Source organism: Pavona decussata, unplaced genomic scaffold, assembly GCF_977016875.1.
Source record: "Pavona decussata unplaced genomic scaffold, jaPavDecu1.1 SCAFFOLD_29, whole genome shotgun sequence".
Taxonomy (NCBI): Eukaryota; Metazoa; Cnidaria; class Anthozoa; order Scleractinia; family Agariciidae; genus Pavona; species Pavona decussata.
Genome location: NW_028145452.1, coordinates 1,823,588 through 1,847,457, shown reverse-complemented (window position 1 = coordinate 1,847,457; position 23,870 = coordinate 1,823,588). Strand labels below are relative to the sequence as shown.

Sequence of the window (23,870 nt, the reverse complement as noted above, 5' to 3'; positions counted from 1 at the left end):
GTGAGAATTTTGTGTGTCCGTGATCGTGTCAGTATTTTGTTTTGTTTTTGTAAGCTTTCAGCGTTTATTTTGGGTACAAGGCGAAGACGAAACCTTGCTTGACTCGATCCAGACATTTTAGATGGTCATTCAACTGTGACAGCTGCGAGAACGTGTCAGAATCGAATGCATACAGTTGTGAAGATTCGTTCGCCTTCGTTAAAATTCATAAATCGAAATCCAACTCCAGAGGCGACCTATCAGGTCATCATTAGGCGCTTTTGTTAGTAAGCTGTTCTTTATGCGAGTATTGATTTTCTGCGTCCAATTCTGTGACTCGATCGGCGCGGAATGCAAACTGTTCAACCGCATCGTTTTCCATGATTAGCTCGCTGTTACGCAGATCGTCGGAAAAGAAGACCTCTTTCTTCACCTAGCACGGATTAATCAAATTTTCTCCAGCGACTTGGCATTTACACGGCTGGTTATTCGACCTACGTTATTTATGATAGCAACAGACCTCAATTCACCTGGATCTTCTGTTGAACTGTCAACACGTTTAGGTTTTCAGCGGCTTCAGCTAGTCTTTGGCGCTTATAACGAAATTTACGATATAGCGTTTGCTTCGTCGTCAGGTTTGCCTCAACATTTGTATTCGACAGTGGCATATCTCGGCTCTCAAGAGCCAATTCCCACGTCTCGCATTTCTGGTGGCATTTACTTGAAGTGCTCGGGTGAAGTTCATTACCTCTGGTCAGCATAGATACCAAATAGGATGTGGGATTGCTTCATACGTGAAATAATTTCTACGGAATGACATACATGCTGATTAGTGTTCTTTGAAACAGCAACCTTCCGGAGCATTTAGGCGATTCAAGATGCCATCTTCGAACTGTTTTGAGTTTTCTTCGGATTGAAAGGTTCACAAGGAAGATAACAAGAGAAATTCATACAACTTATAACGTGTTTTCAGCGTCCACCGTGCAAAGCTGAAATCAAGCGGCCATTATTCTGCGTTTTTAACTGCACCGGAAACGTGATTTTTCGTGATATTCTTCTGTGGGAATGACCATACGATTGCCTCCAACAGCGACAGAAATTTGCCAATTTGTTAGGTTTCTATTCCACGCAAGAGCACCATTTTGTGATGCATAAAACAAGGTGAATCCAGAATTGTTTGAATGGTCTTCTATTCGTTTATGTGTTTATAATTCTTGAATGTTGTTCTTGTAGCAAGAGAATTTCAGCATTGTATTTCAAAATCATAACAAGCATTGTCTCGAGTTCGCTTTACTTGTTTTAAGAGGAAACACTGTTTGTACTATGTTTAATCGTCTTTACTCTTAAATTTTTATCCAAATGCCCTTATGAACTATTATAAGGGCGTAAAGGGGCTGAATTTAGCGGTGTCGTGTTCATTTTGTTGAATGAAAAGTCTTAAAATTGTAAATTAATTGCAGGCAGTCTGGTCACTTTAGTGTCATTATCTTTTTTCTGCGGTATTATTTTTGTGGTTTGGCACATAAAAACTCTTCGCTTAGAAATAGAAGGTCATGCTATTTCTTGTTACTGGTAGAAGAATTTTATTTACGAAACCTTTTAATTAATAGTTTAAATCAGCATGGAATAATCACACAAAAGGGGTGTTTGAGAGACTAAGCTTATTGTAAACGTGTTTGGATGCTAAGAAGTGGAAAGTGTACTAGTTTGGAAAATGTGATTTGTCTTGACCCACATTTGGGCTTAAAATTTGTTTTGAGTAAGTAGCTTGTAGTGCTGAAAATTTATTTTACACAAGGTTGCTGCGCCTGGGGCGCCCAAGAAAATGCTCTTGGTGCTTAACTTTATTTTGCAGCAGCACGTGACACGTTACATGTTGGGCTTCTAACTTCTCAGCTTTTGGCATTGCCGACTCCTTGAAATTTTTCTTAGGCAATAGCCTTGTTAGGTATTGGAGGTTTTATAAGTGAAATAAAATTCAGTGTTAGAGGCGGACCACAACACAGTCCTTTGGTTATGATGGTTTTTTTTATGTTCACTGATTTTTTTTTGTCTGCTACTTACAGGGCTAAAGACGATTCGGAAGCCATCCGATACAGCCATCTCTATAACAGAGATGATGAAATACGTCGCAGTACAGGTTCAATTTATGGTGCTGAAAGCCCCACAAAAGTGAAGCCACAACACATGCATGTCAGAAGCAACAGTGACACCAGTGAAATAAATGTTGTAGTGAGAAATAACTACGCAGATGGGCTGATTGCTGAACCACGTTCTCCAACTGGAGAAAGCTTCTTTGCGTTAATCAGGAAATTTGAACAAAATATTCAAAATGAAAAACACTTGCAACCGGGGCAGAAACCATGGTATTACGATAGTGAAAATCAAAGCTTTGTTGATGGCTTCAGAGGCAAGTCTGGAGCTAGTTCAGCATCATCAAGCCCTCTTATTGAAAGAAGGACTCCTGTGCTAAGACGTAAGAACTCGCTTAGGAACAACACATATTTTTCTAGAGTATTTAAGGGATCTGGCGATGCAAAAGCAGGAGAGGAAGAATATAGCGATGAACCTTCAAGGAAATATTTTGCACATTATGATTGTCGTAGTATGACAGTTGATTTTGAGGAACTTGCTTCTCAGTATGCCAAGCAAGGTGATGGACAAAAAAGGAAAAACAAAAGATCTGGAGCTTCAGCAGCATCAACTAAGGTTACCGCAGCAACAATCGCCGATAAGATGCAAAGACGTGGTTCAGACTCTAGTGCCAGCAATGAAGAAGAGGAGTCGGATCCGGGCGATGACAAAACTAATTCTCTTGTTCTTAACTGCCCTTACTTTCGGAATGAACTTGGCGGTGAGGAAGAAGAAGATCCGCAAATTGGGTTGACGAGAGGCAACAATGTGGCATTTCAAAATCCTCATGATCCTTCACGCCCAAAGGAGCCCAAATTAGACAATTTCAGGCGTAGGTCAACACTTGACATTTTATTGACTGCATATGATTCTGCACGTGTGGGGAATTTAAGCAGTGGAACGGGAGTAACAATTCTTGACAATTCAAAACCTGAAAGCGGTTTTTTGTATCTCGGAGAAAGATTTCATAATGAAAATGGACGCGTGTTTGAACATGTGGATCATGGATCATACTATTACAAAAACTTTTTTGTTGGCCAAGGTGAGTGGAAACGGTACTTTTTTTACAGCCCCCCACTTTTCTCTGTGATTTCTGTGTTTAATGTAGTTCAAAAGGCTCCATATATATCAGTCAATTTATCCTCGCATAATTATATAGTATGGCAAATCTCCTGGATTATCTGGGAGACCTGAATACGGAACAAATTCCCTGGTGTCCTGTATGGATAACTAAATCTGCTAGATGAAAGTAACATTTGATGTTTTTTCACAGTCCTGAAGCTAAGATTTTAACCCCAAATTTTCCAATGGTATATAAAAAATTTGACATACACCTGTAGCCAAATTCATCCAATGATTCCTGGGTGCATTTTCCTGCATTAACCAACCTGTTACAGATGTACACTGTACTTACAGAAACTACATGTAAAAGGAAATGGCCAGGGTTGATTTTGTGGGAAAGTTGGAGTCAATGGTTTTTTTTTGGGGGGGGGGGGAGGGGGGAAGTGGGCCATTTTTTGTGTGAAGGGGTGGGTTGATGTGGGCTATTGGCGGAGGGAGGGTTGATGATAGGGGATTAGCACAAGAGAAAAAATCTCCAGATTTCACATTTCTGGAGGTTGGCATTATATCTCTGCCCTTGAAGTCCCAATAGTGCACAAATTTGAATGTATGATTTTGAAAACCTGAGGATAACAGAGTAAAGTGAAGTACATGTACAGATCATCAGCTTTTACAATTGAATGAATGATGAAAACACTTTATGATTTTATTAACAGATTGAAAAGTTACAAGTAGCTCTAGCCACGCTGCATGAATGATTGTTAGTAAAATTTGTGGCCTATGGTCTGGCATTTAATGGCTTTAAAATTCTTATTCAAGGCTCAAATGTAAATCTAGGATACAGAGAATGTTTGCAATCAAGATCTGATAGACCGTGAGATTGTGTTGTAATGAATTGAAGATGTGGTAGTTGCAAAGAGCCCTTTGTTCATTATGTTAAACCACCACTCTTGACTCTGGCATTGGGCACAAGTGCCTTTTGCTGAGAACAATAATATTGAGATACAGTGTAAGAAGGTTAGTTTGTGAAGAAACTGTCGTTCTGTGTCAGTGGATGGGGGAGTTGAAATAAATGTTTGGGTTTTTGAACAGAGTTGATAACTACAGGTAATTTGGCCACCATAAAGAGATTTGAGTGCTGACATTTCAAGCATTTGACCTTTGTCTGACTGAAGAGCTAATGCTCACAATGTCAGCGCTTAAATCTCTTTACAGTGGCCAAATTGTTTGTTTTCAACTCTGTTGGCAATATTGAGAACCAGTTACATGCCTTCTCCCGTATTTGTACTGTACAAGTTGCACATTTGCGTTGATTTGACAATCACTTGGCCATGCTTCAATTTTTTTGTGTGAACGTCTTGTGACATTGCAAAAACTGTCTTATGCATTTCTTATGATTTAAAGCTTAATGTGTAATATAAAAACAGTAATTGAATCTAAAACATCTAAAATCGCTTTAAGTTGGCATAATAATAATTTCTTAATTCCGAGGAAAAATAACAGCTGTGTTTGGATATTTGTAATCCACCCTATCCAGTTTCTGAACGCAGATATTTCAACCATTAATTTTTTTGATACATGCACATGTACATGGTAGATGTCAGTCTTGTCAAGATTTCCTGAATATTAATGTAAATTATTCACAATTGGCAATCATACAATTGCTTTGCAATCTACAACAATTTATTCCTCTTGAATTCACCAATGTGCTTGGTTGCATGGAGGGGATTTACATTGTAGGTCATGCAATTCCAAATGATTTTAAAGCTTCTTTTTAGATATCAACAATATTGGTTGTATTCAATAGAAAAAGGTTGATATGAAATGCGTGTTCATGAGGCCTGCAGGTGGTCCAAAGTAAAGAGGAGTAAAAAAGGATGGTTTGTGATAGACTTTGAACTTGACTACTGACAAGCCCAAGAAATTGTAAAAATATTGTCATAACCTACATGTAGTCTCTAATCCCCTCAGACAAGGGCCTTTTTCATCATCGGCAAAATTAGTGAAATTTTCTTCTAATTACATGTGGTAACAGTTTTTAATATTTTGTCACGATACAAAGTCTACTTAGGTCTCACAAAATCTGTTAAAAATTAAAGCTAAAGAATGCCATAAAGTCTGAACATAAACCCCTGCCCAAGCCCACGTAAATGTCAACATTTGCGAACATCCTTCTAGTAGAGTATACAGGATGCCCTTCTGAATACAGCTGTTTTGACAAAGGTTGTCCAAAAAAAGCATAAAAGCGTATAAGGTAGTCTGGGAAATGCCCAATGAACTTCAAGAAAAGCTCAGAATCCATATTGCCTGCCATCTCAAGTCTTGGCTGTATGATTTTGGCATTGTCGCGTACGCTTTTACGCTTTTTTTGGACAACCTTTGTCGAAACAGCTGTACATGCCATTGGCTGACAAAAGTCCTACTATAAAGGGCAAGCCCCTCCTTCTTGTCACACCTTTGTAAGTGTGAAATGAAAATTTAGATGCCTTTCATTTGTAGCAAGTTGTTGCCTCATGCGTCCTCTAAAAAAATATGCCTAAAAAGTGATTTCATAATACACCTCATAATATGACATAATTTGGTTAACAGGGTTAATTCCACAGGGAGCAGAGCAGTTATGCCAGAAATGTCAATAAAAAAGCGTCTTACCTCTTAAAATTGCATTCTTGTATTTCTTTCCGTAGTTAAAACCTCACATATATGCATTCATTTGCGATCGAATGCGATCGATCGTTTCGAACCGCCATTATTTTGAAAAGTGTCGACCTCTGTTTATTGGGCCAACTGACTGTGGGCGGCAAAGATGTCACAAAAGTAAGAAAAGAGACAAGGGATGAAACAGATTTTGGTCGAATTTTCGTTTCCCAATAACTCGCTACATATTCAACAAATGAGCCCCAGTATTTGCATGCGGTATTGCATTTATGTTATATTTAAGCTACCTAAACCATTACGATGAAAAGATTCATTAAACGGGCCTTTTACAATCCCTCATTTCGCGTTGAAAAGTTGGCTTTTGGTGGGATGTGCACCGCAACATGCTGGTGGCGGAAATACGTCATATAAGGTGTCATGCATATGACGGGAAGCCATTTGAATGAGTTTATTGTTGTGAGCATGCGCACAGTAAGGGTCTTCTGCGAAAACGTCACTTCCGCCACCAGTGTGCCGCGGTTCACATCTGACGAGTCACGTGGTTCTATGTTGCTCCCCTTGTCATTTTTTCTTCTCGGCACTTCGTGCCTCGTTCGGAAAGCTTCGCTTTCCAAAAATCATTCGTTGGACTTCGTCCAACTGAATACACGGTCCCAATAAACAGCAGTCGACACTTTTCAAAATAATGGCGGTTCGAAACGATCGATCGCATTCGATCGCAAATGAATGCATATATTTGGTTCGCAAATGAGGTGTTAACTATGCAAAGAAATACAAGAATGCAATTTTAAGAGGTAAGACATTTTTTTATTGACATTTCTTGCATAACTCCTCTGCTCCCTGTGTTAATTCCAAAAACTAATGCCAATTTTATCAGTAAGTGTCGTAGAAAATGGTGCATGTTGTTTGTCAGTTGTTTATGTTCTGGTAAGGCAGGCCCCTTTCATACCAGAATTTCCTGTTTAAGCTGTTTTAGGCTGTTAGGTTAGTGTTTCATGGTGTTTTTATCATCAAACCTAACCCATTTGCTCCTAAAAAGTCCTTTGATTGAATATGGATTTAAGCCCAGGGCTTAAAGCAGTTTTCAATTAAGTGTCGTGAAACCAAAACCAAACAGAACCAAAGTAGTTACATACCCTAACCAATCACAACAGACTCAGACAGTGCAAAGAACCAATCGCAATTCAAAATGGTTTTGTTAACCAATCACAGAGTGTAGTAATGCAAAACTGGAAAACAAGATGCTCTATTTTGCAGCTTTTGACTAACTATTTAACCTTCATATTTTATTCCTCTCTAGAACATTTAAATTATCTTGGAATTGACGACCGATTTGGTCCTGTTGCACTGTCATTGAAGCGTGAAAAGCTTGACGAGAGTACTTCCCTTTTGAAATCTGGTGAGTCAGAGGGAAACCAGTACCAGTATCGGATCATCATCAGAACTAGTGAGGTATGTGTATTTAAGGAATGGTAAACATGTGGCATGTACGCGGCGTAACGCGGGTAGTTGCTAAGCGTGAAAGAAGTGTAAGAGTTGCTTGAGGCATAGCGAAGAGCAACTCTAGCTTCTTGAATGTTAGCAAACCTCCCATCTGCATCCACGACTTGATGGTTGCACAGCTGCGGCATTTTTTATTTGTCAGTTTATCATGTCGAACATTCATCACCATGGTTACTGTCCTGAAGTGATTATGTTTTAATGAGCTTCCAATGCCACTTTTCCTTTTCTAGCTTACCACTCTTAGAGGAAGCATTCTAGAGGAAGCTATTCCATCCACATCACGTCATGGTGCGGCACGTGCTCTTCCTGCTAAAGACATCCTGGAGCATGTGTGTCCAGAGCTTCAACTTACAGCACTGAGGATGGCACAGCCTGGGATTAAGGTATGTCCAACCCTTTATTGTTGAGACTTTATCTTGGGGTTCTTAAAAATCTTTTTCTATCAACTGCTGCGTTTCTTTGTAACTTTGTGGCAATATGAAGGTATTAACCCTTTAACTCCTAATATCAAAGAACAAATTCTCCTGTGTTGTCCCGTTACTTTTCTTATAAAAGTACTCTGGAGAAGTTATTGAAATATCAAGAAATTCACCTTGGGTTATCATATCCTTAATTCTCATGACCTCCGGGGTTGGATAAGCGTTGATATCACAAGGAGAAATTTGATGCCGATCACTGTTAGGGCTAAAGGGTTAAATGGCTGACAGTTTGGATTGAAGAATTTATTTACATTGTATATATTTTTAACCTGCTGTATGCTTGACTGTGTGGCTTTGTAGTTAAGTAAGCCGAAGATCTGTTTTGTTAGGTTGCAGGCAACTCGCCTACACATGCATGTATCTAAATTAATTTGTATATGTTACAGGTTAAATTTGATTTCAGGTTAATTTTGATTTAACCTAGGTTGATTCTCAATTTTCTTTGTTTCCTAACCCTAATTCATGAGAAGTTAGTGCTAGGAGACAAAGGAAATTGAGAATCGACCTAGCTTTAAAAAATATAACCTGAAATCAAATTTAACCTGTAACATATACACTGTATACCATGTAGGAATTACAACCTAAAAAATTGTTTACCCTGGACATAAAAAAATTGGTATTGCTCAATTGGTTTTTCAGGTTCCTGAGCAATTAATGAAGCTGGATGAGCAAGGGGTGAGTTGCATAATATTTAATGCTGGGAGCACTTTTGTCAGACAGTCATTAAAGCAGTGATTTTGACTCAGCTGAACATTTTCACCCCTAGCATTAACAATGTTACCGGTACACCTTTTGTTAAATATAAACTCTCTCCTTGGGTGTTATTATAAAATTAATTTTTAATCTCATATTTCTGTTCACCTGAATCTTGTAATTAATTTTTTTTATCTGAATGCTGTTTTATTTTTCAGATGACCAATCAGTTTAAGGTTGGTGTGTTGTACTGCAAAGATGGACAGAGTACAGAAGAAGAAATGTACAATAACCGTAAGTTGACATTATTTTATTTTTATCTTGAAACCCTGTATTTTACAGCATCACAGCCAGAATTTACATACAAAAAGGGAAAAGTTAATCAGTTTAGTTCACGTAAAAAAAGAAAGAAAAATGTGAGCTTGTACTGATCAGTCTTGGCTTAAGTTGGTGTAGCTGTTACATAATAACAATATTATATCAAAATCCCGAACAAGGGATCTGTATTGGACGTAAGTTTAATGTGCCACTATTATTATTTAATATACAGTTTACACGACATACATGTATCATGAGTCCCCGGCCACTTCCTCTTGAATGAAGGCGGGTTGGGGGGGGGGGGGGGAAGAATTCCATTAGCTGGTGTACTTAGAGCGGGGGCGTGGCCCTTATAAATTTCAAGTGAAAGTGCCATTGCTTGCGAAGAAATGCACAGATTGTACTTTGAACAGTGTGATCTTTATGTGCAGATTATGGGGTTCAAGGGTTCTTTAAAAAACACCTGGTTAAAATGATGAGTTTAGTAATAATAACTAAACTCATCATTTTAACCAGTTTAATCAGTTTTTGTAGTACACAGTCAGGTATTTATAAGTTGTGCATGACAAATTCCTCTTCTTTCCTATCAAACAGAAACATCAGGTCCAGCCTTTGAGGAATTTTTGGACTTAATTGGCACTCGGGTCGCCTTGAAAGGTTTTGAAGGTTACAGAGCCCAGCTGGACAACCGAAGTAAGTAGTTCGTGTAGTTATGGACGTCGCATGGTACAGTGTGTGCGGTACAATCAGTTGTCATTATCTGGCATAGTGTAATCTTGAGTGTTGAGACCAACATTAAATTTCTTCTGACCATACACAGTTATGTGCATGTACCACTATTTGTCTTGATCATAGTCAATTGAAGGCAATGGTTATGAAACCTGACAAACTTCTTTGTGATATGTTTTTGTTTGCCTTTTTGGCCTTGACCCTGCACAAACAACAATGGAGTTGGAATGTGTTAGAACAGCTGACCAATCAAAACGTTTTCGTTAAGATGTTCAACTGTGGTGTGAGTGTTAAAACAAAGGATTGTGCAGGGTCGCATCCCTTCTAACATAAATTGCAGCACTATTGTTTTCATGGCAAGGTTTCCTAACCAGTCCCTCAATTTTAAAACTATGTCTTGATCAAACATATAGATCTTGAGTATGAAGGGAATGATCAGGAAAGATACATGTAACTAAAGATGTCTCAGACGTACGCTTCAGCAAATTCTTCCATTAGAAATGTACATTTACTGCAAGAATTGCATGCAGAACAGTGAGCAGAATATACATATTATTGGGGCCTGCGGGGTTTGCCTCCAACCACCATGTATGTCCATGTCATTTGCTTGTAGTCAGGGGTTTCATTTAGATTTTCAACAGGTGAGGAAAAGGTTGGTACATGTACACCTGGGCAGGATAGTACTTTGTAACTTGGATATGTTCTTTTATGGAAAAAGTCAGACAAAATTTTAAAAGCAGCTGGGCAAAGTCATGTTCACAGGTGGTCAATTTGCCCGGTTCCCTACCGTTAATGAAACCCATGTGTAGTGAACGGATGCGTTTTAAAAATAATACGCGGAAAGAAACGTGCCGAAACAGATTTATCGAACACTCAATGCCGCTGATTTCAGATTTGATTTACTTCAACTTTCGACCTAACTAAAAAAAAAGTCTACGTGCAAGAGCCATGCGAAAATTGCTTTTGTTCTCTCTTATTGTTTGAGGTTCGAGAAATTAATCGTTTCCTCGAAATCTGCCATCAAGATCCTCGAAAATTTCTTTGAGTGTCTCCATACTCCATACTCGAAACTCAAGCCTCGCACTTCAATACTCGATTCTCGAAAGCTTCGAGGATTGAGTTTTGAGTCAAGACTGTCAACTTACATTTGCACGGTACTGTAGTTCTCACCTTGCTTTTTTTTCTTTCTGTGTTGGCTTGGGAGGCTTGAGATGCAACTGCATGCAAATATGTATATGTATGATAAATTATCATGTCTCTTGATAAGAGTGATATTGCATGCTCTACAGGGTTTTAACAAGACAACTTAATGAACTATGTGAACTTTTTGCAGATGACTCCACAGGAGAGTATTCCGTGTACACACAGTCGCATGGTCGTGAAATCATGTTTCATGTATCAACACTTTTACCTTGGACTCCAAATAATCGACAACAGGTACAGCGGGACATGTCTTCTCATACCTTTATTATGAATCATGGTGCATCATACAAAAAGTACTGACTCCAAGCTCTACCAAAATTTTTGCAAGGGAAGGAAGTGGTTTTTTTGGGGGGGGAGGGGTGGGTGAAATAATTACATTTTTTGTGCCCTTTCCCTCCTCTCCCACTCCCTAAAGACACATCCACACTAAAAGTGGTAATATCTATGTACTAATTTTTTTTCCTTCATGTATTTGGTTGCAGCTTCTTAGGAAGAGACACATTGGAAATGACATTGTCACTATAGTGTTTCAAGAACCCGGTGCACTTCCATTCACACCCAAGAACATCAGATCTCACTTCCAGCATGTGTTTATTGTTGTCAGAGTTTTCAATCCTTGCTCTGATAACACCTACTACAGGTAAGGGCTAATTCTAATTGCCTGCTTTTCTTTTTGTCATGTCTTTATTGAGAAAATTTAATACTAACTCTTGCTTTGCATATTTAGAGTTGCAGTGAGTCGTTCAAAAGATGTGCCACCATTTGGACCTAACATTCCTGCTGGAGCAAAGTTTGGAAAGCAAAAGGCTTTTGCAGATTTCCTTCTGACAAAAGGTGAGGAGAAAGCTCTCGACATCAGTTTAACACTGGAAAGTCAGGGATCTTGATTTGTATTAATTTTCAAACATACTGTACAGTTTCGCTCTAGGTTGCAAATGTAAGGGCTCAGTGGAGAAAGGACTGGTTATCACATTAGAAATGCAGGTCCATAGATATTTTGTTGCCTAAAAGCTTGAATTTGATAAATTACAAGTAGCTTATGAGTTTTGCTAAAACCCCAAGGAACAAAAGAAGCATGGTTGATTTGCTTAAAATGTATAGCTTTTAACAGAGAAGAAAGAAATCATTCAAGCACTGCTTCAAAAGATTCAATTTTTAGGCTAAAGTATCGGTAATAAGCTACTCGGCTGAATTTGAGCTCTTATATCACAACATCAATACAATGTGTATGTTGCTATGTTTTTAACACAATAATCAGTCTGTATGTCAAATTAGAGAGAATTTGGAAACATTTGGGTTTCATCACGTAAGCCCTTTTTCCAGTAAACTCTTCAAATGAAATGGAAATTTAAAATATTTTTTGTTTGAATCTTAGTCATAAATGCTGAAAATGCTGCTCATAAGTCAGAGAAATTCAGTGCCATGGCAACAAGGACAAGACATGAATACCTTAAAGATCTGGCCACAAACTATGTCACCAACACCACACTGGAGACAGGGGCAAAAGGAAAAGGTAAATTATTAAATGTACTTACAATACAAGTTAGATTTGGTTAAATATAATTTAACTAAGTTGCCCATCACAAGCTTAGCAGCCAAGCGGCCCACAAGCTTTGCGGACATCCAGTGGTCAATCCCATAAGTGCAGGCTCACATGGTACGTGGTAGCTTTGTACATAGCTAGGATCTTGGAGTTCTTCGTTGAGCATTTGTGTAGCGGTCTGCCAAGCAGTCGTTTTAGCATCTTCCTCCCCCCCCCCCCCCCCCTCCCATGCATACCTATGTTTCTTCTTTCCACTGTTTCGTCAGTGTTGACGGGTGCCTGGAATGGGGGCTCATGGCTGGCTTGGGGGATTTGCCAGCCATGGGGGCAGTATTCTATCTAGGGGTGGGCTGGCCACAGTGGAAGCCCCTGGGTGTCCCAGGCACCCACCTTCCACTTAAGCGAGGCAGTTAGTTATTAGTTAATTATGATCTTAGCTATGTTAACACAGGTGTGGGTGCAAAGTATTCATGCCATGACGTCAAACCTTGTTTATTCTCAGGTATTTTGAGATCAACAAAGAAGAAGGAGAAGGTGCGACCACCCATCTGCCCCGAGAAAGTTTCCCGAGGTGCATTGCTTTGGAATGTTCAGGTAATGGAGATTTTGCTGTATGTTGGTCAAACCTGCTCAAATATTTGACTAAGGACTTCTTAGACTCGTAACGAGAAATTGTCTTAGAGCGCCAAGAGGAAAATATGAATTCAATTGATTTCTCACAGGAAGAATCAACTTTAATCAATTTTTAACACTTTTTCCAAAATACAGAACAGGGGAAATTTTTTTTACAGTTCCCATTCAACCCACTTCCATCCTAGCCATCCACAGCGAAAGATGAACAATACTAGTTTCTATGCACTAGTAGAGTTATTCTTGACAACACTGAATGATTATGTTGACATACCTACAAAATAAATGTTTTTTTTTTTTGCTATTCAAAGTGACACTACAGTGTTCCAGATAACTTTCAAAATCAGATCTAGTCAATAAAGAATTTTGAGGGGTCAATAGCTCTGGTTCTCCCCAAATCTTCTCAAGTTTACCATTAATTTTGTCGGGTCAGGAAGCCAGGCTTCTCAGGTTTTTGACCTGAGACCCCCCTCTTACTATCTGGAACACTGCACTAAAAATAAGCAACACTGCTTCTTTAAACTTAAAAAAAAGATTATCACTAAATCTTTCCTTGACAAGTATTTTACCCCCGTCAGTATTAGTTTGAGAATTCAAAGTAATTTCTCAATAAAATTACAGGTTGAAGATTACAGGAACCCATCCATGATTGAGTGCAAGATGGGAATCTCTGCTGATACGTTGGTTTTGGTGCATTGGTCTAGCAAGGTATGTGATGAAAAGATCAGTTTAGTCAGTGTGTTTTGACCAGCACTTAGAACAACTGGCCATTGGCCATCAGACTAATTCATGGAATTTTGTAATTTCGTTTTCCAGGCCTGGAAGGTCACGGATTTTAATAATTATTGCGGGTCATGGAAAGTCATTGCAAATGATGTTTATGGAGGAAATCACTAAGAACACTATCTTTTAGGGAATAAAAAAGGAAGACGATGGACAATTAAAAAACAAAAAGGAACCAAGAAACAGATTTTTACACTGTGCATTTTCACACTGTAAAATGAGAGCATTTTGTCATGGAAAACTTGAACAGGTCATGGATTTTTATAAAATCCCAAAAGAGTACAAACCCTGTAATGCTCTGTTCCTTATGTTCAAAGCTGCTCATTTTGGCCTAAGTGTTTTCCTGACGTTTTGGAGGCCTTTCTAAGTTTCTAAACTTCCCCAAATTCATATATCACTGGAAGTGTTGCTACAGATAGATGTAATGCTTAACTAGAAACTCTGTTTCATCACGATGTCTGAGGTGTTTGTTAACATGATTAATTAGACTTAATACTAGATTGGTTACTCCTGATCTGTTAAAATTATATTGCCATCAAGTATATCATAAATTCTATGGCCCTCCTTAATGATTAAGTCCAATTATTGTATTCATTAATTTATTTCTCTCCAGGAAGTGCTATTTAGCATTCCAGCTAAATCAGTGATTGGGTGGACATCACTTTCACAAAGGTACTAGTGAAAATTTGTTAGAAACTTTAGTTTAAAACCTCAAAATGCCCCAGTAAAATATTATTGCACTAGTTAGATTGTCATTAAAATTTTCATTTTGAGGGTTTGGTATTTTTGAATGTTTCTGAGACCAGAGAGCAGAATTTATTGAAATTTACCTGCAATTTACTTGCACAGTGTTGCAGGACTTTATTGCTATTGGCCAAGCAGTAGTAGACCTTATTTAATGTAATTTTTTTTTTCAAACAGCATCAAGGTGTTTTACGGTAGTGGCGATTGTCTGGTGCTGAACATTCCAATGTCTGACTCGGATGATATCCCGGAGATTGTTAGGAGACTTGAAGAAATTTCCATTGGCTGTCAGGTAAGACTTGCTTTTACACGAAGATTGGTTTTGATAAATTTCCATGGGTTGTCGAACTTGTCCTATGTGGTAAAACAGGCATTACTGTTCTAAAAATATGATTAGTCCAGTAAATAATGTAATGTATTTTCACTAGTAAGGCCTTTGCTACAAATATTTTCTAAAGTTACAGATGCATGTATTTATTTTCAGTGGTTTTGGTGACTTGTTGGCCATGTGGTTTGTGCACTGGACACCTGAGGCCTTACGTGTAGTTAAAGTGTTGGGGAAGCCAGGACTTTTCCTGGGCATTATATTCCCATTTATAAGCCATTGTATTTTTACAGTTCTTCCTCCACCAATGGCTACATGGTATAAATTCATAGTTAGGGCAAGCAAACAATCTTTGGACTGGCATTCCATCCAGAGGAATACAGTAATCTTTTTAGTCAATCGATGAACAGTTTATGGAAAGTACTCTACTTTAAAGTAAGCATAGTTTACATTGCTCTCTCTTCACTTGTAGACTCAAACAATGACTCTGAGGCGCAATGGCATGGGTCAGTTAGGATTCCATGTGCAGTTTGAAGGACTCATAGCAGATGTTGAAACTTCCGGGTTCGCCTGGCTGGCTGGCTTGCGGCAAGGATCTCGACTCGTTGAGGTTTGGGCTGCTTCTATAGTATTGTTGTTTTATTTTTTGTTTGTTTTTTAGGGATAATAAAGTGCATTGTGTTTCTCGAGGTAGGAAACTTTTGCGCGCACTCACATTGTTTGCTCACATCACTGTCCCTAAGAAAAATAAGGGAATGCTTGTGATGTGGTTACATGGATATGGTTGCCTTGGTGGTTATTTGTATGGTACATGTATATTTAACCGTTGCCTTTTTAAAGGAGCTATGACACATTCCTTTTAGTATTATTTTAAAAGAACTAAAATACATTACATCAGGTTCAGTTTTGTTTTGATAATGGTTAGGGTATTGTAAAATTCAAGTAGACAGTAGGGAATGTTTCTGTGAATATTTGACCTTGAAAAACATGCATGTTAATTACATGTAGTTCTGTCAGCTTGTAATCTAAGGGATGCAACTCATATGCAAGTTTTCCTTCAAAACAGTGTGGCCTACATGTATCTGTAGTGGATGGAATAAAATGTAGGGGGTACCCTGCTATGTCCCATCCAGGGGTTTGTAGTGTCGTGTAACAAAACCTGTTTCAGACTACTCCTTTAATCAACTGTGTCCTACATGAGAATGTGCTCATTAATATCTACCTTTATTAATTATTACTTGTTATTATTTATCAGATCAATGGGATGATAGTGGCTACACTGAGCCATGATCAAATGATTGACATATTACGCAGGCCCGGATCCGTGTCAGCAGTCATTGTCCCACCCTTTCAGAGTGGCAAACCAAGAAAGTATGTTATTGTGTCATTCATTGCTCATTTTTTTTGTTTGTTTTGTTTTTACATAGTTACGAATCAGAACACAGAAGCGTGTGTCTTGTGCTTTTTTGTGGAGCTGCTGTCCCCAGAAAATAATTTATAGCCTTTTTTCGAGATCATTGTTTCAAATTCATTGGTTTATTTTTATTTTCTTGAACATCCATGGGGTGTTTGATTTACACTTGGCTATTGTGCCATGTTATTAGTTTCCATAAGGGTGTTCTTTTCCAGGGTTGACAATCACTGTGGAATCTTGGTTATTCGAACCCTCGATTTTTCGAAACTTCCTATTCTTTGAACCAAAAGTTGTTTCTCTTGGATTTGCTTTGGTCAGCTTACATCCCCCCCCCCCCTCGATTTTTGGAACTCCCGTTTTTTCGAAACAAATTCAGTTTACCCTAGGAGATTCAAAGAAACGGTATTCCACTGTATTCCTTTCTGTTGTGTTTTAAGACCCCTGGGGTATTTGATTCACCCTGGGGTATTGTCTTACCTCCCGTCGTTTATTTCCCCAGGGGTATCCAGCCTCTCAGTGGTTCCTATTGGAACACCAGTCGGGCTTCAGTCACGACAATGTCCTCATGCGGTAGCGCTTCCTCCGTAGCGGAGGAAGCGGAGTCACGTGACCAATCAGCAGCCTCGTCCTCCTCCATTGATGCTGGGCGGAAACAGCCACCTAAAGTAGCGCCAAAGAACGGCGTGAAAGGCAAGGACAGTCCGTGGATCATGCGCCCTGGGACCGTCGCTCCTGTGGATGTTAGGTGAGACAACTTACGTGTGACTGTAGAACCGCAAAATAACAACGTTTAGTGATATTCACAGTTTTGCACTTGAGGTTAGGGCTGTAGTCAATCTGGTTCTCAGAGGCTACGTTCCTTTTGGTCAGCCACAAGGAATCAAGGCCTTAAATGGCATATACTTCATGGTAAGGTAAGGGCACGGGCTCTGGGGACGAGGTTGGGCTGTAGTGTAACATGCAACTCCTGTGGGCATGTTTCGGGAGACTGAAAGCAAACGTGGAAATGGTCAACTTCGCCTTTTATTATTCTTGGATATTAATTGGCTCATTGAAGTAAGGCAACAGAAAACTGATAATAAGATCGCAAAATGTTGGCAATTGGTGGGCACGCAACGTTGCTAAACTTAAATCAACTGATTTATTAATAAATTATTTTTTTTCTCTGCAGAGCTACGTACTCGGGTTCCCGGCCTCCAGATTCTCCCGCATCCCCTGGGGCGAGCTCAACCTCTTCGATCAGCGGTAGCTCACAAACACTCCACGAGACACCGCGGCAACAAACTGCTACATACGGGGCTTCATACACGGTGACAACTGTCACTCCAAATGGGGACAGACATCAGGTTCCTCCTGAGGTATATGGGACACCAAAGTGGAGCGGGTTTGTAGCACTTGATCCAGAACCACGGCCTTCCAAGCCCGTCGGTGTGACGTTAAAAGCCCATACGGCGTCAGGCACGTTGTATGCCATCGCAAGCGGGCCGTCGTCTCCTCCCTCGTCTCCGCGAACTCCCGAAACCCCGATATTTGGAAGCACTGCGCAGAGGCCTCGCAGAATGATGTTGAACGGCCAAGGAGATGGGTATACGAGAGTAGATGGAATCACACAGGATAGCAGATACCAGGGAGATGGGCACGGAGCTGTTAGGGTCAATGCTGAACCGATAATGGCAATGCCAGAGGACATGAACAAACGCGACTCGAGTCAAGAAACAATAACAGCATCATTTGAGGAGAAGAAGGATCCCGTACCTTTCAAGGAGACGAGTCTTGGCGCGGTGATTACGACTGTGAATACGTATAAACAGAAGCAAAGCCAGGAAGACATCACTGAAGCGTCTATGTCAGATACCGTCGACCAGATTGAGAGAGCGTTCGGATTTCGAACTCCGGACATGGTTGCTAATGGGACGGGGAGTTTGGAAAGGAAAGGAAGCGTACGAAAGAAACCGGACAATCGGAGCCCGATGGGTTCCCTGCAGGATATTCAGCTGACCCCCCGCAGAGCACAGTCCGGGGAGTCACTGAACCGCAACAGGAGCAGCGAGGATGAAGATTCCCCTGGGAATATCCTAAAACGGTTGGCAAAGGAGGCGAACAGGGAGCAAGACCGTGCCCTGCAGCGAAAGAGCGAAGGTGATCTGCCGCAGAACTTGATCAAGGCCAAAACGACCACTGTAGTCGAAGCGTCACCGAATTCTGTCGAAGTTAAAACGGAGATGAAGCGTAAATCGGAGTACGAAGCTCGTGTGGCTGCCAGAAATCTCCTGATTGAACGCTTGGAAAACCACCGTCAGGCTCTTGAAGGTGGCAACATGGGAGGAATCAAAATTTACCACGCTAAAAGCCGGAGCACTCCCGCTGACGGAAGGTTTGTAAACGAAGAGAAACTCCCGCGGCCACGACCAACATCGCAGGACGATTCAGCCAAGGTAACCGTGGAGCGAGAAGGAGGCGATGGCATAAAGGTCGCACACCATGCCAGACGAAAGAAGTCGGGCGAGCTATCTCCGAGTAAGGTTCGGACGCCCGACAACAGCCGATCATCTGCGAAGCCAGTGATGCGCTCTGAACGCAAAATCCGTCTGTCCAGTTCTGCAAGCGCTGGCATTGCTGGCGCGAATGGATCTCAAACTGTTCCACGTCAGAGGTCAAGTAGGCGACGCCATGTTGCTAAGCCGTCTTCATCAACGGCAGCAGTAGTTGGAGGGAATTCGGACTCGTCGGATGACGAAACAAGGTTACGAAGCGAAACGAGCCCCATCATAACCGGGAAACTCCAGTTCACACCAGAAAAGAACAAGAAGTCTTCGAGCCTCCCGCGAGAGTGGGAAGCGGGGCCCTCGCCCCACGTGAGTTCCACGCGCGAATCTCGCGACACGCGCGAACATCGCAGTCACCGTTCACATTCGCATTCTCATCTCAAAAACGCGAGGATTACCAAAATTAAAATGAGCGCCAGTGAGGAACCGAATGACTCGATCGTCGATCAGACTTCGCGGTTGTTAAACGCGGCAAAGTCTGTCAAGTACGACAAAAGCTCTGCTCTCGTCGTTGCTGAAGATGTTCTGCACTCACTGACACGCGCGTCCGATCTGCTTCATCATCAGTCCGTGGCTGCCAGGGAGGAGAGGGAAAGGGAGAGGAAGGATAAGGACAAGTCTCTCAGCAGAGTGAAGGCGCCGGGTAAGTGAGCAATGTTATCACCGTCTTATTTGTTAAGAAATTAAAATCGAACCACAAATGAAAGCCGTTGCGTGATATTTTGAATGGCCAACCCTCAGAATCTGAAAAGTTAGAACTACTCTGTACTGGATTATAAACAGCACCACAGGAAAGTACTGCTCAGTAGCTTTCATTTGATGGCCACACTTTAGGATTTCATCAACTGACTCAAAAGTAAGAATCACCTTGTACAGCATAATAGACAGAACCACAGGAAAGCTCTGCTCAGTAGCTTTCATTTGAATGGTCGCACTTTAGGATTTCATGCACAGACTCAAAAGTTAGAAACACCTTGTACAGCATAATAAACAGCACCACTGGAAAGTTCTGGTCAGTAGCTTTTATTTGAATGGTCACACTTTAGGATTTCATCCACAGAGTCAAAAAAATCGAACCATCTTGTTCAGCATAATAAACAGCACCACAGGAAAGTACCGCTCAGTAGCTTTCATTTGAATGGCCACACTTTAGGATTACATCAACTGACTCAAAACTGTGAGCCACCTTGTACAGCATAATAAACAGCACAACAGGAAAGTACTGCTCAGTAGCTTTCATTTGAATGGCCACACTTTAGGATTTCATCAACTGACTCAAAACTACGAGCCACCTTGTACAGCATAATAAACAGCACAGCTTAGCCAGGCGTAGTCGGAGAAGGGGAGGGGGGGGGGGGGGGTCAAGAAAAATTGAGAGTCCCCCTTTCTTCTCTTACTTTTTCTTGCTCCCCCTCCCCCTCCCCCTCCCCGTTTACGCCTGCAACGAACTTTCATTTTGATGTCACACTTATTCAGAAAGTAGAAAGTTAGTGTGTTTATTCGACATAATAAACACCGCACCTAGAACGTACTATTTAGCAGCTGGTATTCTCAACTCGAGCCAGTTTGTACAGTACAGTAAATGTCATGGCTGGAAAGAAACCTCTCAAAAGCATCCAACTAAATGGCCACACCTAAGGATTTCATCCATCAGAAAGTAAAAGGTCAGGGTAAACTTGCTCAAGATTCTGATAATGAAAAATATCGCACAAAAGTATTCCTCAGAAATGATAACAAACGTGTCTAGATTACACTAACGACAGAAAAAGAATAGACTTCTATCAAGACCTTGAGATAACCATCCATTTACAAAAAGGCGCTTATAATGCTCAGTTCTGACAGGAGGAAGGATATAATTGTGTCCGATCTATCAAATCAAATCAAAACCTTTATACGACAACAGTTTTGTTTTTGAAAGACATGTTTCGACAGCTCTTCTCTCGAAACATGTCTTTCGAAATCAAAACTGTCGTCGTTTTTCTTAAACTTTTGACTTGCCGGCTGCTATTCAGACCTGTATTTTAAAAACACGATAAAATTCAGGGGTCGCGTATAAATAATTTACTAAACATAAAGTAACGAGTAGATATAATAGAATATTAGGTAAGACTCAGTGAAAAGTTACACAGGTGTTTCAACAAACGATAGTACGTTCAAAACGCAAACGCTTAAACATTATTCAGTACGGTTGATAAAGTCAATGTCTTTAATTGTATTTAACTTATGAATCATTTCAGTAAAACTCTTTAGGCATGCTGCTTTACGGTACACGCCCAATTTTATAGCTTTCGTTTACCGTTTGGAAAAGAAGGTATTTTTCCCATTGGGTGGTTTTTGTCCGGGGATCGGGAAACCTTATCTGATTTTAATAGGTCTACTTAACAATTAGACGGCGAGCTCGAGGCTGCTATCGCCAACTATCAAAGGCGATAGAAACCGAGAGCAAGCCGTCTAATTGTTTTAGCATACCTCAGTGATCGATCTATGAAGCAAAAAAAAGCTTTTTATTTCATAAATTTTGACATATTTGTGCAATGATGCATGCTTAATCGCGCGCGCTCTGACAAACTGCCGTCTATCGATCGATAGACGGCGCCTGTGTAGCCAATCAGATTGCGCGTTACGCGATAGTCGGTCACTGAGGTATGCTAAATCCTGATAACTGAGTTTAGCGCGGATCAATTTCATCGGCCGGATTACTCATTATCTTATCCACTGTATGTATACTTATCTACCAGATAAAGTTATCCTCTCTTAGACATACCAGGGCTTGGTTTAAATTCTGGAAATGTTTTGTATTCTGGAAAAATCGAGAGAAAAATTTTTGGAAGACAAGTGGCCATTTTCCACGCGTTCTTGTTTCTCGCTATCAAATCCGCGTGGCAGACAATTTTCACGCACGCGTAGCTCTGGCAGTTTATTTGTGCGACTCGGAGAATATTCAATGTATATCCCTTGGGTAAATATAGCTCCGAAAGAAAATTGTTTTTCCCATTGTCCGATGTAACAATAGATCTTAGATGTGCTTGAACTATAGAACTCTTGACAGTTGAATCTGACGCATTCATATTCATAAAGACTTCCCACCTTGGGTGGGGTAGCGTGGGATTAATAACATTGTTCAATGTTCTTGATGCGACAGACGAACGATTATGTTCGAAAACTTTGATAATCCTTGTTGTTATTTTCCACGTTTTGTTTCTTTCGTTCTGCATACTGGCATGCGCTTGTGAAATTTATTTTATTTACTTTTCGTGATTCGCGGATAAAAATAAATCCCAAGTGGAATCTACGTGACAGGAAGACGGTTGATGTTGACCCTCCGTGATCGTTAGTTATTGCAAGGCGTTTCATAACGTAAGCGAGCAAGAACAGCATTATGCCCGAGGACAGAACCATGGCCAGGCGAAGGTGGGACTTGAGTACCATTTTTGATCTGCCAAAAGCGAAATCTCGCATCCAAGCACTCTCTCCAAGGAATTTGCGTAAGAATAGCTCATATTTCTTTTTTGCTTTGTTGTGTTTTTGTTGGAGACAGGTTACGAAACCCAAACTTTTAGTTTGCAATATACTTAAAGGCAAGCAACATCAGAGGATAGCTTTTAATTTCACGGTAGCTTTCGTTCGAGTGGAAACAGTGCATAATGTTTTTTAAAATAGGTTGAGAATTGTAAATCACATTGCATGGCTCAAAGTTTGCGAGGAAATGAGGTCAACTTCTGAAAACGTTGTGACGCGTCGACTGGAAAACAAAAGGCGAATTTACAAGCTAGCTTGTTACTGAATCAGTATTCCACCACGCATTCAAAGTGGAATTTACTTTCAAACATTCTTAAGAAAACTGTTTACGCGTATGGTAGCATCAACATTTATCGGTATTTAATTGATTAGTCGAAGAACAAAGAAATCATAACTCTTTGCTAAATTGTGTTTACTCGGCGTGATAACTTGAATTTCTGAGTTTAAGGTGCCTTGTGGCGGATTAATTACATTTTTCCTGCAAAGAAATGCGATCTTTACCGATAGTTTTCCGTGTCGTACTGAACTCTGAAGGTCTATTTTTTCCGTTTAGAACTTCTGCTAGCAGCCAAACCGCGGCTGTTGTGTCTCGGTGCTTTTTTTTTGTGTAATTTTACTTGAAGTACCACATATCCGTCGCCAGGAGAAACATTCTAAGATCGGATCTTTCGCGATTGCTTTTAACGAATTAGTGAAGATAGTAGACTAACATTGTCAGCCGGATTACAGTGGTAGACTAAACGCGGTCAAACGGTTTTTATGGTTGCAAAGAATCGCAGGAATCAAATGCAAGGTTTGTGCTACCCACAGAAAAATGATGTTCTGCTTAACTGAGCTTTCGTAATGTTTTGTGATTGTGTTTATACAGTGCGATTCATTTCCACTTCTGACCTATAAACACCCACGAGTCACTGGGGAACGGCGGATGTGCGAAAACTCGTGGATTTGTCTCTTGTCTGGGCCGCAAAATTTTTTGAGTTGTAGTTTTATTTCATATATTTTGACAAAAACCGAATATATTTTCCTTGTTGCTTTTGTTGGCATTTTATTACTGTACAGTACTTGCCTTGTAACTATAAGTGTTCATTTCCCTTCTGGGACCGGATGGGCAGGATACCGGCTCTTTCGTGACGTCACGCTTTACGGATGAGCTTCCGGCCATTAAAACCACATGGGCTGTGGTGTGATATGGCGTACGTGAGTCATTTGTTATTGTTTGTAGCTTAGACGCAAAAGTACGACTCAAAGTTAGTAGAAGTTTAACGTTTGAAAACACGCAAATGAAACTAAAAGTAATTGCAAACTGAAAACTGAAATAATTGTATAAATACCAATGTGACGTGGATTGGTGAGAGGCCCAGCAACCGGAAGTTTGTTTATTTTTGTGTTTGTTTTAAAGGTTAAAAATAGCAAACTACAAGGGGCATCAATATATTGCGATTTTTGTCACGAGCTATTTATTCTACCTCCTGTTTTTTGGGGGATTGCTCAGCCTATACGTCAAATCTGTGCTTGTTCAAAGATGGATTCGTTTTTTGGTCTAATAACAGGACATGTTTTCGTAAGAGTTGGCCTGCACTGTTTATCATTCGTAGTTCTCTTCAGTTTGTTC

General features: G+C 40.2%; 1 protein-coding gene across 2 annotated transcripts in view; it reads left to right on the top strand.

The window, feature by feature from the left end:
* The window catches only part of LOC146484891 (uncharacterized), a 32,916-nt gene that overhangs the window by 230 nt on the left and 8,816 nt on the right, over positions 1–23,870 (top strand). The window contains exons 1-19 of one of the 2 annotated variants that reach the window (XM_085104375.1): positions 8–1,140; positions 2,046–3,154; positions 7,130–7,281; positions 7,563–7,715; positions 8,451–8,486; positions 8,723–8,798; positions 9,417–9,515; positions 10,885–10,988; positions 11,237–11,394; positions 11,482–11,588; positions 12,130–12,267; positions 12,800–12,891; positions 13,549–13,635; positions 14,324–14,382; positions 14,632–14,746; positions 15,252–15,389; positions 16,035–16,150; positions 16,693–16,938; positions 17,365–19,382. In XM_085104375.1, coding sequence (XP_084960501.1) covers positions 1,127–1,140; positions 2,046–3,154; positions 7,130–7,281; positions 7,563–7,715; positions 8,451–8,486; positions 8,723–8,798; positions 9,417–9,515; positions 10,885–10,988; positions 11,237–11,394; positions 11,482–11,588; positions 12,130–12,267; positions 12,800–12,891; positions 13,549–13,635; positions 14,324–14,382; positions 14,632–14,746; positions 15,252–15,389; positions 16,035–16,150; positions 16,693–16,938; positions 17,365–19,382 — 5,017 coding nt within the window. In that variant the 5' untranslated portion in view covers positions 8–1,126. Of the gene's footprint in view, positions 1–7; positions 1,141–2,045; positions 3,155–7,129; positions 7,282–7,562; positions 7,716–8,450; positions 8,487–8,722; positions 8,799–9,416; positions 9,516–10,884; positions 10,989–11,236; positions 11,395–11,481; positions 11,589–12,129; positions 12,268–12,799; positions 12,892–13,548; positions 13,636–14,323; positions 14,383–14,631; positions 14,747–15,251; positions 15,390–16,034; positions 16,151–16,692; positions 16,939–17,364; positions 19,383–23,870 lie in introns of those variants that run through there. The other variant, XM_085104374.1, reaches the window with a different exon arrangement.